The sequence below is a fragment of the Molossus molossus genome, unplaced genomic scaffold, assembly GCF_014108415.1.
Source record: "Molossus molossus isolate mMolMol1 unplaced genomic scaffold, mMolMol1.p scaffold_m16_p_15, whole genome shotgun sequence".
In the NCBI taxonomy this organism is placed as follows: Eukaryota; Metazoa; Chordata; class Mammalia; order Chiroptera; family Molossidae; genus Molossus; species Molossus molossus.
The window spans coordinates 76515505-76532572 of record NW_023425350.1 but is presented as its reverse complement, the minus strand read 5'-3'; the positions used below and the strand labels follow the sequence as shown (position 1 = coordinate 76532572).

Below are 17068 nucleotides of genomic sequence, written 5' to 3'. Positions count from 1 at the left end.
CCGTATCAACTTACATTCCCCAAGTCCTCCACTCCCTTCGGGCAGGCCACCTGCACCCCAGCCCTCTGCTGTCCACTCCCTCCGGGCAGGCCACCTGCGCCCCAGCCCTCTGCTGTCCACTCCCTCCGGGCAGGCCACCTGCACCCCGGCCCTCTGCTGTCCACTCCCTCCGGGCAGGCCACCTGCGCCCCCGCCCTCTGCTGTCCACTCCCTCCGGGCAGGCCACCTGCACCCCGGCCCTCTGCTGTCCACTCCCTCCGGGCAGGCCACCTGCGCCCCCGCCCTCTGCTGTCCACTCCCTTGGGGCAGGCCACCTGCACCCCAGCCCTCTGCTGTCCACTCCCTCCGGGCAGGCCACCTGCACCCCGGCTCTCTGCTGTCCACTCCCTCCGGGCAGGCCACCTGCGCCCCGGCTCTCTGCTGTCCACTCCCTCCGGGCAGGCCACCTGCGCCCCCGCCCTCTGCTGTCCACTCCCTCCGGGCAGGCCACCTGCCGACCCCCGCCCTCTGCTGTCCACTCCCTCCGGGGCAGGCCACCTGCGCCCGGCCCTCTGCTGTCCACTCCCTCCGGGCAGGCCACCTGCGCCCCGGCCCTCTGCTGTCCACTCCCTCCGGGCAGGCCACCTGCGCCCCGGCCCTCTGCTGTCCACTCCCTCCGGGCAGGCCACCTGCGCCCCGGCCCTCTGCTGTCCACTCCCTCCGGGCAGGCCACCTGCGCCCCGGCCCTCTGCTGTCCACTCCCTCCGGGCAGGCCACCTGCGCCCCGGCCCTCTGCTGTCCATTCCCTCTGGGCAGGCCACCTGCGCCCCAGCCCTCTGCTGTCCACTCCCTCCGGGCAGGCCACCTGCGCCCCCGCCCTCTGCTGTCCACTCCCTCCGGGCAGGCCACCTGCGCCCCGGCCCTCTGCTGTCCACTCCCTCTGGGCAGGCCACCTGCGCCCCAGCCCTCTGCTGTCCATGAGACCGGGCTCCAGGGCCTAGTCACGCCCAGCCCCTTCTGCTCCGTGAGGCTGGTCCCGATGACTCCCGGTACATGGGTTGCGTGGTAGGGATGCCAGATTAAAGGTCCCGAGTGGGGCAGACACTAAGTCGGCTGAAATTCAGACTTCACTGGAGTTCTGCGCTCGTATCAGCTCACTCTGGCCCATTGCCCTCCGGTCGCAGTTCACCGGATGTGCGTGGCCGATGACAGCGACAGTGATGTCCGCACCTTCCTCCCAGTCGTCCGAGTCCAATTCGTCAGCCCCTCCCCCCGGGGTCACTCTCCTTGCCCTTATTTCTGTGTCTAATAAAATTTATTTTTTAAATTTCATATGTATTTGTTCACTCTATTGTTTAAAATGAAACATTCCTCTATCCTGCAGAAAACAAAACAAACTACCTTCCTCCTAAACGAGGGACACAGCCCCCCCCAAACTACCTTCCTCCTAAACAACGAGGGACACAGTCCCACCCCCCCAACTACCTTCCTCCTAAACAACGAGGGACACAGTCCCCCCCAAACTACCTTCCTCCTAAACAACAAGGGACACAGTCCCCCCCCAAACTCTTCCTCCTAAACAACGAGGGACACAGTCCCACCCCCCCAACTACCTTCTTCCTAAACAACGAGGGACACAGTCCCCCCCCAAACTACCTTCCTCCTAAACAACAAGGGACACAGTCCCCCCCAAACTCTTCCTCCTAAACAACGAGGGACACAGTCCCACCCCCCCAACTACCTTCCTCCTAAACAACGAGGGACACAGTCCCCCCCAAACTACCTTCCTCCTAAACAACAAGGGACACAGTCCCCCCCAAACTACCTTCCTCCTAAACAACAAGGGACACAGTACCCCCCCAAACTCTTCCTCCTAAACAACGAGGGACACAGTCCCACCCCCCCAACTACCTTCCTCCTAAACAACGAGGGACACAGTCCCCCCCAAACTCTTCCTCCTAAACAACGAGGGACACAGTCCCACCCCCCCAACTACCTTCCTCCTAAACAACGAGGGACACAGTCCCACCCCCCCAACTACCTTCCTCCTAAACGAGGGGGACAGTCCCCCCCACAAACTACCTTCCTCCTAAACAACTAGGGACACAGTCCCCCCACAAACTACCTTCCTCCTAAACAAGGAGGGACACAGTCCCCCCCAAACTTTTCCTCCTAAACAACGAGGGACACAGTCCCACCCCCCCCAACTACCTTCCTCCTAAACAACGAGGGACACAGTGCCCCCCAAACTACCTTCCTCCTAAACGAGGGGGACAGTCCCCCCCACAAACTACCTTCCTCCTAAACAACTAGGGACACAGTCCTCCCCACAAACTACCTTCCTCCTAAACAAGGAGGGACACAGTCCCCCCCAAACTTTTCCTCCTAAACAACGAGGGACACAGTCCCCCCCCACAAACTACCTTCCTCCTAAACAACTAGGGACACAGTCCCCCGCCCCAAACTACCTTCCTCCTAAACAACTAGGGACACAGTCCCCACCCCCCACAACAGACCAGTCCTGGACGCTGACCCGCTGCACCCATCTGGGCTGCCCTAGAGGTGGGGTTTGTCTGTCTGTCTGTAAGCTCCCTGCGGGCAGAGGACCGCGGAGCCTCCCGCCCCCTCGGCTGTGGAGCGGAGCTGCTGGCCCAGCCCGGCCCGGGACACAGGGCGCCTTTGCTAAGCGACCACAGCGCGGACCCAGCGGGTGGGGGAGGGCCGAGGGCCGGCAGGCGCTGCGGCGGGCGGGCGCCCTCACCTGGCATGATGGTCTTCCTGCACTCCTGGCAGCGGGACGAGTACTCGTGGGAGTAGCAGGCTGTGCAGAGCAGCTGGTCCTCCTTGGCGGCGAAGGGCTTGTCCACCAGCGAGCTCTTGCACCGCGAACAGTGGAAGCAGGCCTCGTGCCAGTGCCGGTCCTTGTAGGACAAGTCCTGCGGACCCAGAGCACACAGGACAGTCAGGCGGGCGGCTCAGACTGCTCTCTGCCCACGGTGGGGGGCACCGTGCACATCTGTGAGGCGAGGAGCCAGGAGCTGAGCCCTGCGGGCATTCCTGATGACCACCCAGTGCTCAGGGTCAGGTCCAGCTGCTGCATAGACAGGGCTGGGGATGGGAGGGTGGGGGAGTGAGGGGGGTGATGCTTTGAAAAACAAATGGATTTCCCTTAGGCATCACCTATAAGATAGAGACCGAAGACCTGAAACTCTTCTCACTCAACAAACAGCCTTCGGACCGGCAGGCGTCCTTGGACGATGGCAGGATCCCTGTGAGGCCCGGAGGGGAGAGAAGCCCGGGGCGCAGGGACGGTCAGGAGAGGAGCCCCCAGCACGGAGCCCTGGCTTAACCCGGCGGAAAGCGAGCCAGGGGACTCACATGGCAGTCCCAGCAGCTGAGTGCGGAAGCCACGGAGGGCAGGGATCTGGGCAGGGATGAGGGCAGGGATCTGGGCAGGGATCCGGGCAGGGAAAGGTGTGTGCTCGGCCGATGCCGGAGTGAGCTGTTTGCTGGAGCTGGAGCTGGGCTCCGGGGACACGCGGGCCAGATGGGAGAGTCCCGCTCAGGCTGGACCGGAGGGCCCTCTAAAGGTCTGCGTGCAGTTTCCGGGTATCCTGCAGGCAGTGGAGAGGGGCACGCTAAGACTGTGACAGGCGGATAAGGAGGGGGAGGGGGTGGGGCGAGGGGCGAGCGGAGGGGAGGGGACGGGGGTCTGGTCTGTGGGAAGAGCAAGTAGGGAGCAGATGGGACAGGCTCTGAGAGGACAGAACCCACACGTTTTAGCACAGGGTGAAACAGAGAAACGAGGCCAGGAAGGAAAACTGCAGATCTGCGCTGCCCCTGGTCTTGCCTGAGGAAAAGTGAGAAGTCCTCACACTGGGCTGTTGAGATGGCTTTGGGCATTCTGAAAGCACGGTAGTGATACGAAATTAAAATGACCCACTTACATCCAGCTCTACCTCAACAGGATGATTTTTCTGTCGTTTCCTGTATTCCCAGCTCTGACCTAGACCCAGCATCCATTTATTAATGAGGCAGAAGCAGAACCTGCGGCCACACCCTGGCCTTGATTAGAAAGACCTAAAACACCCACTCAACTCGGACCCAAACTAGGACAGACAGTTCTCTTTAGGGAAATGCCGCTGTCTGCGTGTTTCCCCAGAATCTGGAACCAAAGCTATCTGATTGGGAGCTCTCTTGGCACATTGTATAAATTCAGGGATTTAAAGAAGAAGTCTCATTGTCAAATGCCTATGAAGACAGCTGGGGAACCGGAGGGGGGGGCCCGTGCGGCTCCTGCTCCCGCTTGTCCTGCCAGCAGCTTGCTTTGCAGGACACCGGGGCCGACGGAAGGTAGTAGGAATGAAGGTGAGACAGTCATAGTTTTCTCTATGCAGGACTTAATGGCCTTGTTTCTGCGAGGCTGGTTCTCCCCCGAGCCCCAGCAGCCCTGGGGATCGGGGCTCCTCCAAGCTGGCCCCCCTCTTGGGACCAGGCGGCAGCAGGCTGAACTGCCGACCCACCACAGCGCGTGAACTGGGGCAGAGACTGTCCTGCCTCCTGACTTTCTAGCCTCAAGTATTTTCAGAAATTTGGGGGAAAAACCATCTGCACTTTACCTCTTATTCTGACAAACAAAGAAGATAAAAACTGCATTCTGTCGTGTGAGTAACTACATACTCAAAATCATCACAAACTGCAATGCCCACACTTTGCATGCATCCCTCCTTCCAAAAGGAATCATTACTGTTCTCTTCCTGGGATGACAATCGCGAGTGTGCAGTGAGGTCAGGCTGTGCGGCCTGCGAGGTGAACAGGACACGGGGGCCCGGAGACGCTGTTACCTGCCCAGCCACACCTGCAAACGCTGTCTCCAGGGGAGACACCAGGCAAAACCCTCACACGCCATGTTGCTCTTTGCTTTTACAATCTGTCCCCTTAGTAAGAGCTGTGTATATCCACTGAAAAAAGTTAGAAACAGTTCTCTATGTTACAGACAAAGGAACGCAACTTCCCACCGCCGGGGCTTAGACGTGGACGGGGTGGAAGGAGCCCTCCCGGCCTGTGCGGGCAGAGCAGCGCAGCCCGGCTGAGGAAGAGCCGCGGACTTCGACCACGCCGTCGCTGTTGTCGGGCTGGTCGCGGGATGACTGCGTTACAATTATTTTGGAATGGAAAACAGTGTGGCCGTTCCTCAAAATGTTAAAAATAGAACTCCACCTGAGCCAGCAATCCCAGCTCTGGACGTGTGCCCACAGGAACGGAAAGCAGGGATGTGGAGACCCAGGCGCACACACAAGCAGGACTCCACCGATGGGCGAACGGAGAAACACAGTGTACGGACACGTGCAGGAAAGAAAGGAATTCTGACACGTGCCGCACCACGGGCGAACCCTAAGCCAGACACACAGACAAACACTACGATTCCACTCCCGAGCGCCCTAGAGCCCTCACACAGACGCGCAGGGCGGTGGTGCCCGGGCTGGCGGAGGAGGTCGGAAGAGTGGTTTGAAATGGGTGCAGCTTCAATGTGGGGAGATGAACAGCCCGAGGTCTGTTTTACAACGTGAATGTACTTAACACTGCCGAACTGCACATTTCAATGGGTTGGATGGCACATTTCATATCCCGCCTATTTCACCACACTTGAAACATTAAGTAGTAAGTTTGGATTGTTACGTAGCAGGTGAAAACACTTCGCAGGCGTCCGCTGGGTCCCCTCTGGCAGTCACCCCAGGAAAGCTGAGCCGTGGCGTCCACGGTCAGGGCCCACCTGCCTTCGGGGACAGCGGCGGAGCGGGCGGGGGCGCGGGGAGGCCACGGCCGGCTCCCTGCAGATGGTCTCCTGTTGCCCAGGGAGGCGGCACCACGCCGTCGGGGCTACAAGTTGTCCGTGAAAAGAGAAGGTTGAGGCTGAAGGTTGAAGGTTGCCTGTTGGGCTGAGCTGAAGGAAAACAAGGGAGGAACCGCACAGAGGCCTCGTGAGGTGGACCTTTGACACTAGGAAGTGTCCCTGTCAACGTGGGTGCTACTGACAAGTCCTCACTGGACCATGAGCATCGATGACGTCCAGACCTGCTGAGGGCCGTGCTTCCTGCGGCCGCTCCTGCTCTCCGCACCGGCCTCCGCAGCCGCTGCCTTCCTCCAAATGAGCCGATTCACCCTCCAAACCCAGGGGTGGTTTGGCCATTCCGCCGGGGCTCGGCCTGGGAGCGGCCCTGCCCTCCAGGCTGGTGGAGCGCAAGCCTGTGAGCGCTGCCCCCCCCCCCCGCTCCCCCAGGGGCCTCGCCACCCCAGCACACCTCTCGTGGGGCCGCCCAACTTGCCCGCAGCTCCTCTCTCCATCTAGCCCCCTCTCTTGCATGCACTGGCACACACATCTCTCTGCATCAACACAAAATAGTTCCTGAATTATTCATTCACAGATGTTTGATCATTTCCAAACCTTCAGACAAAATATCTTTCCTGAAAATAAACACTGACCTATGACCGTGCTCTTAAGTTTCATAGTATGCAATAAATAAAAAGTCTTTAAACGAGCTTGGTCAGTGTTGGCGGTGGGTCCTCTGGCGGTATAACTGCTCCCCTCTGTTCTGGCTGCAGACGGTGGTCAGCTTCCTGGCGCCCACTTCGGAACAGCTGCAGCAAGCAGGCAGGTGGGAAGCCGGAGTCACTCACACCTGCTGTAGCACTAGGGCGCCTCTGGATGCCAGGGCAGGTGTCCGAACACCTGATGTAGTTCATCCTGCTGCTTGAACTCTAGGCTCTAGATTCAAATTCTACCTCACAGATACATGACTACAGGCAAGATATTTAGCCTCTCTATGCCTCAGATTTCTCACTTGTAAAGTAGCAATTATAGTAGCTATCACTGCCCTGGCTGGTGTGGCTCAGTGGATAGAGCATAGGCCCAAACTCAAAAGGTTGTGGGTTCGATTCCCGGTCAAGGGCACGTACCTGGGTTGCAGGTTCGATCCCCATCCCCAGTCAGGGAGTATGCGAGAGGCAACCAATTCATGTGTCTCTCTCATATCGATGTTCCTCTCTCTCTCCCCCCACTCTCCCTCCATTCCACTCTCTCTAAAAAAAAATCAATGGGAGAAATATCCTTGGGTGAGGATTAACAAAACAAAATTTTAAAAAAAGCAGCTACAAAGATGGAACGAGTTAATGAGTTGTTACATGTAAGGCATTTTAACACATACGAAGTTCCCAGTAAAGCAGACACAACAAGCATATACAGCTGGGTTTACTGCAGTTGCTCGGTTAACTAGTATTAGCTTTCATAGCGCTCACAGCTAACGAGGAAAACAGGTGCCGGGAAGCGTCACCTGCAGGCGTCACTGGCTGGATTACGCGTACTCACGGAGATGGCGACACGGGCTAGGATGTCCCCCTAAGTCTCTGGTGCTAGACACTACCACGCTACTTCTGCACAGTGCTTTTAATTTCCTCAGTCTTTTATTTATTTTTTTATCCTCACCTGAGGACATTTTTGCATTTATCTTCAGATAAAGCGGGAGGAAGAGAGGGAGGAAGAGAGAGAGAGAGAAACATTGACGTGAGAGAGACACATCGAGTGGCTGCCACCCACACAACCCCAACCGGGCCGGGACAAACTGCAACCGAGGTACGTGCCCTCAGTGGGAACCGAACCCTGGACTCTCTGGTCCACAGCCTCTCTGGACTCTCTAACCGCTGAGCCAAACCAGCCAGGGCTCCTCAGCTCCTTTAAATCTAAAATTCTTTTTCCAAATCCCTTCTTACCTATTCTGAGCCATGCAATACCCTACACTATAAGGTTTGATTCTTATTTCATATGTGAGCAAATGTAACATAATGATGCTAAGAGCCCATGAACTACATCTTCTCTAACAGTCAGCCTTCAGCGACCCGACAGAACCAGCGCGAGTTTTTCTCAGGCTTTGCCTGCACGGCGGCGCCTTTACAGCTGCTCCCGACATGCCTCCAGCCTCTGCTCTGGTCCCCGTTCACCCTCCACGCCTGGCCCAGCTGGCCTTGGAGGGCGCCCCCCCACCCCCAGAAACCCCTCAGCTGAGGCCCAGCTCATGTCACTGCTGGGAGAGGCTGCCCAGCCCACGTGCTGCTGGCGGAGGAAGCCACCCGCCACCCCGGCGCCAGGGGGCGCCATGCCGTTCCTCCTCCAGGCCGTACCTGGAAACCCTTATCTGACTAATCCCACTACCGTTCCTGGGGGGCTCGTGCTCAGACTCTCAGTCTGTGCTCCCTTTAGAAAGTTCTCTAAGTTAATCCATTCACGTCTCAGCTTCGTCCTGAACTCACTTAAGGAAGTCCACCCCCGTAGGGAGCGAGAAGAGACTTCATGGCCAGAGGAAGGGAACTAAACACTGCTGGCTGTTTTTCTAGGGCAGCCGGAGGCTTCTGGCCACACAGCACTGCCCTGGAGCCTGGGAAGGGCAGGACCTCAGGTGCACGACTTCCCGGGCTGAGACGCAGACCGGAAATACTCCGAGAGGCCGAGCAGCCAGGTGGAAACCGGACTGGGGCCTGGCTGGCCCTCAGGTCGCACTCCCACGGTCTCTGCGAAGACGTGGTGGCCCTCTGGTGTCCTCACTGCAGTGTCACTCCTGGTTTTCAGTGCCAGCCCCCGCCCTGCCCGGTCCACACTGTGACGCCCAGTGCGCATCGTGGGCCCGAGGGGGAGAGGGACCGACACACCACTCAGCTGCCAGAGGCCCAGCACAGAGCCCGGACAGACCTTCCAGAACTTTAAAATGTCCTAAAAACATCCCGGTTTCAAAGTCTTCTAGAGAGAAAGAGGGACGAAGTAAAAAAAAAAAAGGAAAGAATCTTTCCTACATCCCAGAAAAAATGGCCATGCTAACCTTGTGCTCCGAGAAATGTCATAAATCGCAGTCAAGTGCTGATAAACAAAGTGAGATTAGGCCCGAACACTTCCTGTCGGATTTTCTATTTTTCCATTTCAGAAACATTCCTAATAGGGCAGTGCTTGTTGCTTGGCCCTGAGCGTGCCCTTCCTGGGGCTTAGCGGAGCCACTGGGAGTAATGTCCTGGAGGGACCCCGCCCTCAGCTCACTGCAGGTGGCTCCAGAGGGAGCCGGCACCCAGTCCTCCTCCGCGCACCTGGGCTGGCAGCTGTTCAGCTGAGGCCCGGAGCAACCTGCCCTCACACCACACGCTCCTGCTTCATAAACCGACCGCCAGTGGCAGCGTGCTCCGCGCTTCGGAAAGATGGTCTGTGCTCTCAGACGGCAGGCTGTCGCGTTCTCAACGGCGTGTCCTTCAAACCCTGGGACAAGGGTCTGGGACAGACTGTAGATGATGGCAGAAGCGAAGGCCCTTCCTCTGTGTGCACTGGTACGAGCCCAGGGACTCCCCTGGGAACCAAGGATCGAAGGTGGCAAGTCTGGCCCCGGCCGGTTTGGTTCAGCGGTTAAAGGTCGGCCCGCAGACCAGAGAGTCCCGGGTTCGGTTCCCGCTAAGGGCACGTACCTCGGTTGCAGTCTGTCCCCAGCCCTAGTTGGGGTCGTGTGGGTGGCAACCACTCAATATGACTCTCCTGCATTGATGTTTCTCTCACTTCTTCCCTCCTCCCTCCTGCTCTATCAGAAGATAAATGCATAAAGGTCCTCGGGTGAGAATAAAAAAAAAATGTAAAAAAAAGATGATTCACTCATTAAGCACATAAAAATCACCTCAACAAATACAAGGAGTCAGGATGGCAAGCTGGATGGTGAACTGGAATAGTTGCTCTTCCCAGAAGAACGGCCCAGCTTGGCCAGCAGGAGGGGCTGTGCCCTGCGGGAGGCAGGGTGGACGGTGTTCCCAGTCTAGTCGTACGCCCCTAAGCCTTGGTCCGGAACCCCTCAGAGTGTAACAGAGACATCGAGGTTTAACTCAGTGCCCTGGCTGCTTTCTGTCCTTTGAGAACTTCCCAAATGTTAAATGAGAAACTTCTGTACGTTGATGGGTAGACTCGGGCCAATCTGATCATCAAGTCAACATTTCCCATCTGACTAATCAGGAAACTGGAAAGTGTTCTAGACACAAACTGGCATCATTCCCACAGCACAGCCATCGCCACCCGAGGGCCCAGGAGAAGCGGGGGCCTTTCGCTGAGGGTGCAAGGTGACATCACTGCCTCCTAGGACTGACCCCGTCCAGTCACACCTGGCCCGTCTCCCTGACACGTCTGCCGCGGCTGGGATGGAGCCACCCACCTGGGTTTTAGTTCTAACTCAAGTGCCTCCCAACCCCGTAAACCAGCAAGGGCCCCCCACCCCTCTCAGCCGCAGCAGCTTCTCCATAAAGTGGAATGAGAAAGCTGGGGTACATGGGGTGTCACGAGAAGTTCAGATCATGTAACTAACGCGTTTCCCCAGTGTCTGGAGCAAAGCCATCGCTCAGAGTGCGGTCGCTTTCATGACCGCTATTGGAAGCTACCCCCCAGTGCTGGTTCCCTGTCCACGGATGGATTCTCACTCATTACTATGGCTCCCTCTCCCCAGAACCTTCTAGGGCACATGCGTGTCTGCTGGCCCAGCTGACCTCGTGAGCCTGCTCGCACAGGCTTGGGAAACTCGAGTCTGAGCTGGGCATTCGGCCTGGAGTTTGTTCAAGCTGCTGATTCGATAAGTGCATGGTACGTACAGCCCTCTCTAGACTGTGGGCAGTCCCTCTCTTCTTTGATTTCTTGAATTTTTGAAGACCAGAATATAGGTACAAAAAACCATTTACAAAAAATCTGTAATTGAGCTAAACATTTTTTTTCCTAGTGTCTACAGGATCGGCTTAATGTCAGAGGATCAAGAAACTGTATTTTGGCCCTGGCCGGTTTGGCTCAGCGGTTAGAGCGTCGGCCTGTGGTCTGGAGAGACCCGGGTTCGGTTCCTGCTAAGGGCATGTACCTCGGTTGCAGTTTGTCCCCGGCCCTGGTTGGTCGTGCGGGTGGCAGCCACTCGATGTGTCCCTTTCACATCGATGTTTCCCTCTCTCTCTCTTCCTCCCACTCTGTCTGTACAAAAAATGGAAAAATGTCCTCGGATGAGGATTAAAAAAAAAAAAAAAGAAACTGTATTTTGTTACCTGTTCTCAACCATTCCACTGGCCACAAAAATAAACTGTTTTTACCTTTGAGATCACAGCATTTCCTCAGAGTAACTAAATGGAAGCAAAAAATATAGTTGAGAGACTGCATTGAAACTATACTCAAACATACGTAATCTAACTACGGTAACAGGTCCTGAAGTCTTCTCTTATTTAAAGGGCAGTCAATACCCCTAAGATTAGCCTAATTCCAACAGGCTTCCAATATTTTTAAATGCTACACATACCAGTGTCCTTCAGAGTTTGAGTTAAATGAGGCTCAAACTCAGAAACCGAACCAGCAACCTTTCGGTGCACAGGACACCGCCCAGCCGACTGAGCCACACCGGCCAGGGTGTCTGTGGTTGTAAGATAAGAGAACGGCCCAGTTCTGGATCTGCCGGTTCGGTTGCTTCCTTGCCTGCCTGGCCCTTGTTCACCTCCTGAAGTCAGAAACACTCTTCCCCACAAAGCCCACCACATCACTATTTCTGACCGTCAAGAAAACCGGTCCAAATATTCCCAAGCACCAAATGGCAAAATCTAACTTCAAGTCAGCGTCTCTTTTTCTTCCAAATGGTGGAAAATCACATGGTGCAGCTCTACATAGAATAAACCGTGAATCTGGGTTGAAAAGTTCAGCATGATTAACTCTTGACTTTGCAGCAGTCATGTTGATTTTGGCCCCATTTGGAGGATTCTGGTGTTTGTTCATAAAGTCTGTGCTAAAGGATACCGAGGTTTAAGGGTCTTTCCACTAAATCATACTGGAGAAATGGTGACTTTTGTTTTTACATTAGTCACCAGTCAAGGATGACTAGCCCCAAATATCCAAAATGTTTCCTTTAAACTAGAATTGTTCTGTGTCAGGAATCTAATAGCCAAAACTTGCACCTACTTACGGCTTCTCAGGTACAGCTTTTCATAGCATCATGTTTTCCTGCCTACTAGTCACTCCTCAAATCAGACGTTTAGTTGTTGTTTTTAATTCTCACCCGAGGATGTATATTTTTCCATTGATTTTTAGGAAGAGTGAGAGGAAGGGAGGGAGGGAGAGAGGGAAACATGGATGTGAGAGAGACACATCAATGGCTTCTCTCCAGCACAACCCTGACCTGGGCCAGGGATTGACCTACAACCCAGGTACGTGCCCTTGACCAGGAATTGAACCCACAACCCATCAGTCCACAGGCCGACGCTCTAACCGCTGAGCAATACCTGCCAGGGCTCACACCGGACATTTTTATTGATGTTTTTACAATGAAAAGCGATCCCGGAGAGGACAAAGCTCCAAGAGGGGTGTGGAGGGAACGTGTTTCGGACAGAGCGGGGAGTCGTCGGGAGTGGCAGTTTGGAGATCACAGCGACACCATGGCTGCCATTTCCGGGCGCAGGGCTCTGCGGCTACATACCATAACAACCCCTGAAGTAGCACCTTGCTTCACCTCCGTGTTACAAATGTGAAGGTGGACACAGAGGGTCAAGCAGTCAGCCCCAGTTCACATGGCTGGTGAGCCCCAGAGCGGGGGCTGGAACCGGGCCTCCCCCTCGGAGCTCCAATGCCTGGCCCCGTCAGTAACTGGACAGAGATCGAGGACACCCGTTAGGGACGGGGACACTCTGCAGGAAAAGCTGGAGACACAGAGGCATCCAACTTGCAGACCAGCATGGTCAGCTCCTCCACAGTGGCCGGACTGCTGAACCTTTTCGTTTCCACAGGACAGCCTGTGAGTTCCGTCTCTTTGACACCTGGCTCGCCACTCCTGTTCTGAAGCCAAAGACTGGCGGTCCAGCTCGGCCTGTGGTGGCCCACGGCACAGCCTTTGTCTCTGCCCAGGACAAAGGCCTCTTTCCGCCTAAGACGGAAATTATTCCTTAACTCTCACTAGACACCTAGAAACAGAGCCTGCCGCGCGGCCGCGGCTCACTGCCTCCCCCAGGGCTGAGGTGGCCCAAGCAGGACACGTAAGACACGTCACGGGTGTGCTGGCATTGTCCGTCTGTGCTCAGCCTGGCGCAGCCCAGGAGAGCGGGGAGGAGTGAGAGCACAGCGCAGCGGAAGGCCGTCGACTGCCGTCAAGGCCCGTCACCTGGGAACTCCGTTAGGTTCCGGTGGGACCCCACCTGGTGCTCGCCTGAGGCTCTAGGATGACGCTCACCACAGTGCTGTCGTGTGGGTTTCAACAGCGGTCTCGCCATGAAGACCACCGCAATCTGAGCGACGTGGACAGACCCCGGGGCGTCCCCAGGGGTCCGTGTGGACCAAAGATGTGCTGAGAAGCACAGGCCCGCGTCCCCGACACCCGACCCAGCCAGTCGGCACGAAGGGCGGGTGGAACCTGCTGTGCCACCCACAGCGGGAAGGCTGGTAGTTCCATTGGGCGCCTTTTCCCTTGAAAGCACAACCACACAAATCCTGGCCTTCTGCCCCTGAGAGAAAAGAGCCCCTCACATCCCAGTGAACTTCCTGCTGTTACATGCCCATCTGCACGGCCACTCGCGGGCACGTCCGTTCCTCAGACACTTACTGAGCGGCACCAGCTCCCCATGAGTCAGCGAGGCACAGGACGAAGGGGGCGTGGGCCTCAAGGAAGCTGCTCCCCCAGCCTTGGGAGCTGGGGGGGGGGCAAGCACAGAGTAACCGGAGTATGCGGGGGTGCCTAGGACAGCACACACGTCCTGGGAAAGCACCATCCAAGTGCCAGGGAATCAGGAGTGGCAGAGACCAAACCAGGGGAGGGAGGAAGCTCAAGAAGACTTGAGGGCCAGACCATGGCGGGGCGGGGTCAAGAGATGGAATGATGCGGACCGGGCCTTCAGCACAGCCGCACACAGAGGCCGTGGCGCTGGGGGAGCCGAAGGGGCCCAGCAGGGATGGCGCGGCCGAGGGCGGCCGGGTACCTTGCAGTCGCAGCCGATGGGCTTCCTGCACTCCTCACAGGTGCTGGCGTAGAGGGCCTCAAAGCAGGCCACGCAGCAGGGCTTCTCCTCCCGCAGGATGTACTTCTGGCCAAAGAGCGACTCCTCGCAATGGTGGCAGTCAAAGCGCTCGGTCATTCTGACACCGGCTTTTCACCCTATCAAAGAGAGAAGACGCATGTCCCAGTGAGCACCCTGCGCGAGCCTGTCGGGGTCCCCCAGCCAAGGGGTGGCTCTCTCCTCTGGGTCAATAACTGAAACTCACCCTTAAAACGGTCCTACATTTCAGTACTTTAACAAAATATCAGTTGGGGGCAGTTTTGTGTATGAATGCATCCCACGGCTATAAGGCCCAGCTGTTGTTGGCGGTGTCGGACCAGAGTTCTCATCCACGCCCCACAGGTGCTTCACGTGTAACGGGCGCCCATCTGCTGTCTCCCCTGCCCCCAAACAGACAGGCAGGGACACAGCTCTACGCTCATTTCCAGAAGAGGCGAGTGCCCGGCTCTTCCCTGGATGGACTCGAAAATGTGAATAGTAAGAAACCACACTGGTGCCCTGGCTGGTTTGGCTCGGGGGCTGGAGCGTCAGCCCGCAGACCAATGAGTCGCGGGTTCAATTCCGGTCAAGGGCACGTACCTCAGTTGCAGTTTGTCCCTGGGCCTGGTGTCCCTGCGGTTGGCAACCGGTCGATGTGGCTCTATCACATTGATGTTTCTCTTTGTCTTTCTGTCCCTCCCACTCTATCTGATAATAAGTAGAAAAATATCCTTGGGTGAAAAAAAAAAAAAAAGGAAACCGCAGTGGCACTAGGGAGGGTCTAGAGTTGGTACACCTGCGGTTAGATGCCAGCTGAGAGCATCGCAGCGACCTTGAAAACACTGCATGGGAAGCACAACCTGCGCTTGCACAAGAAAGCGAGCCCTCGTTCCCCAGGCGAGTCACTTTTCCCAGATGAAAGGGACGTCCTTCCACCCCGGGCATCCAGCGAGCAGGGCCTGGAGGGCTGGCTTCCGAGAACAGGGATGAGCACATGGCCGGGAAGCAGGCAAAGGCCTCCCAGCAGTACCTCCGGCTTCCAGAAAGGAAGCAGAATGCTCCCCGCCAGTCAGTCCGCATTGTCCAGGGTGACATGGAGTGAGCATGAGCAGACGGGGACAGGGAGAGGGTGGAGGGGACAAGAGGTTTTCTTTCTTTTTTTTTTTATCCTCACCCGAAGACTTTTTTTTTTTTTTTTTTTCATTTATTTTCAGATAGAGCTGGAGGGAGAGAGGGGGTAAGAGAGAGAGAGAAACATCACTGTGAGAGAGACACATCGACTGGCTGCCGCCCACACGGCCCCAACAGGGGGGAGGTACAAATTGCAACCGAGGTACGTGCCCTTAGCGGGAACCGAACCTGGGACTCTCTGGTCCGCAGGCCAACGCTCTAACCGCTGAGCCAAACCGGCCAGGGTGGGACAGGAGATTTTCACCTGGCCTCATCCCTCCACGCACACGTTAGACTCTTCCAGAAACAGTCTACTGTGGAAAAGTTTGCTGTGGAGAAACACACCCAGGGCATTAAAATATAGTCGGTGTTCTTCAGAAACATATTCTCAAGTGGCAATACTTAATTTGTGAAAAGTAGAAAGTTTTGTAAATTGTTAAATATGCAGACTGGTTGTGTAACTCAGAGCAACGTTTCATAAACTCTAGTTAAACTTGGTTCAATTTTCCATCATTTCAAAGCATGTAAAGGTGAAATTCCAGAATAATACCCTATGATGCAAATAAAATATTGCTGCCTGGCTTATAATAGCAGCAAATACGACAGTGTTTATTAATTTTGTACTCTTGTATATACAAGGTCTTGACAACTGTAAGCAAAGATATGAGCATCATTCAAGCATCCAGACTTGGTTATTTCCACGTTTATAGAAGAGCTTTTTCCCGGGAGTATTAAACATGCAGCTGGACACGTGTGGCAAGATCCAGCCTTCTAAATCACTCTTCCTGGAGTTAAAGAAAACAGTGTCTGGATGTTCTTGTGTTAACAGCACAAGATGAGGCCCTTAAGCATTTGAATTATTATTCTGAGACCCAATGTATAAATATGCTTTGTTTTTGTGTTTATTAGCAAGTTTATTTAGGACGGCACAGAGGTGGAAGAAGTGAGCCAGCTGGGCTGCGTGGGCCCAAGAAACAAGTTACAGAGGCAGAAGAAAGGCCCCTGGAGCTTAGGAGAAGGAAAGCAGAGGTGACTCGCCTGGGGAAAGGGGGGGGGGAGGGAGAGGGAAAGAAGGGGGGGAGGAGAGCCATTAAACATCCTTTGTGTTGAAGCCATCCTGGCTGCAGCAGCTAAGCTGGCAGAAGACTCCATGCTGTCCTGTAATTCTTCAGTTTTCATTACGGGCCTTGCAAGTGGCTATCATTCATTTCATCACAACTGAACACTGTGCTTCCAACATATACATTTTCCCAATAAAGGCTGCCATTTATCTGTGGAACCAGAGGTTTATGGCCCTATCTGTTCACACAAATATAAGAATAATGGCTTGAGAATCCAAAATAGAAACAGTGAAAGGAGACAGAGTGATAAATCGTGGGATCTGAAAAGCTGCAAACAACTCCCAAGATTTTCTAGTTTCATTTTGTGGATGGAAAAACTGGAACCCAGGAATCTTAATGAAAAAAGAGGATTCACACGAGTTTTCACATGAGTTAGCCATCTAAATTCGAAAAAACAAATTCCCGATCTAAACCCCACGGTGGTCCCGCGGTGGTGTGGACCAGCACAGGCCCTGCCGGGGAAGAGAAACCGGCTACAGACGGCACCGACGCTCTCTCTGCAGCACCACCTTGTTCTTCAGCCAGTGAAAGGGGTGAGCCTTCCTTCCTCTGAGGTCACTGCCATGATGCTCTCACACCGGGACCTGCCGGTTCCCTCCTCCGACTGCACAAGACCAGGACAAAACAACCGAAGGGGGTCCACTCTGAGCACGAGGAGGAGGCCCGTGTCTGCTCCAAGTGTGACAGAGGCCACCCGGAGACAGCGTTATCATCGCCGACGCCGACTGGTGCAGGAACAGTGAGGCTGCAAC

The 17068-nt window shown here is 55.5% G+C and overlaps 1 protein-coding gene across 2 annotated transcripts in view; it reads right to left on the bottom strand.

Moving 5' to 3' along the window:
* The window catches only part of FHL2 (four and a half LIM domains 2), a 74664-nt gene that overhangs the window by 16600 nt on the left and 40996 nt on the right, over positions 1-17068 (bottom strand). For both annotated transcript variants that reach the window (XM_036262752.1, XM_036262753.1), the window contains exons 2-3: positions 13969-14144; positions 2741-2915 (exon numbers count right to left, since the gene is read on the bottom strand). In XM_036262752.1, coding sequence (XP_036118645.1) covers positions 2741-2915; positions 13969-14124 — 331 coding nt within the window. In that variant the 5' untranslated portion in view covers positions 14125-14144. The remainder of the gene's footprint in view (positions 1-2740; positions 2916-13968; positions 14145-17068) is intronic.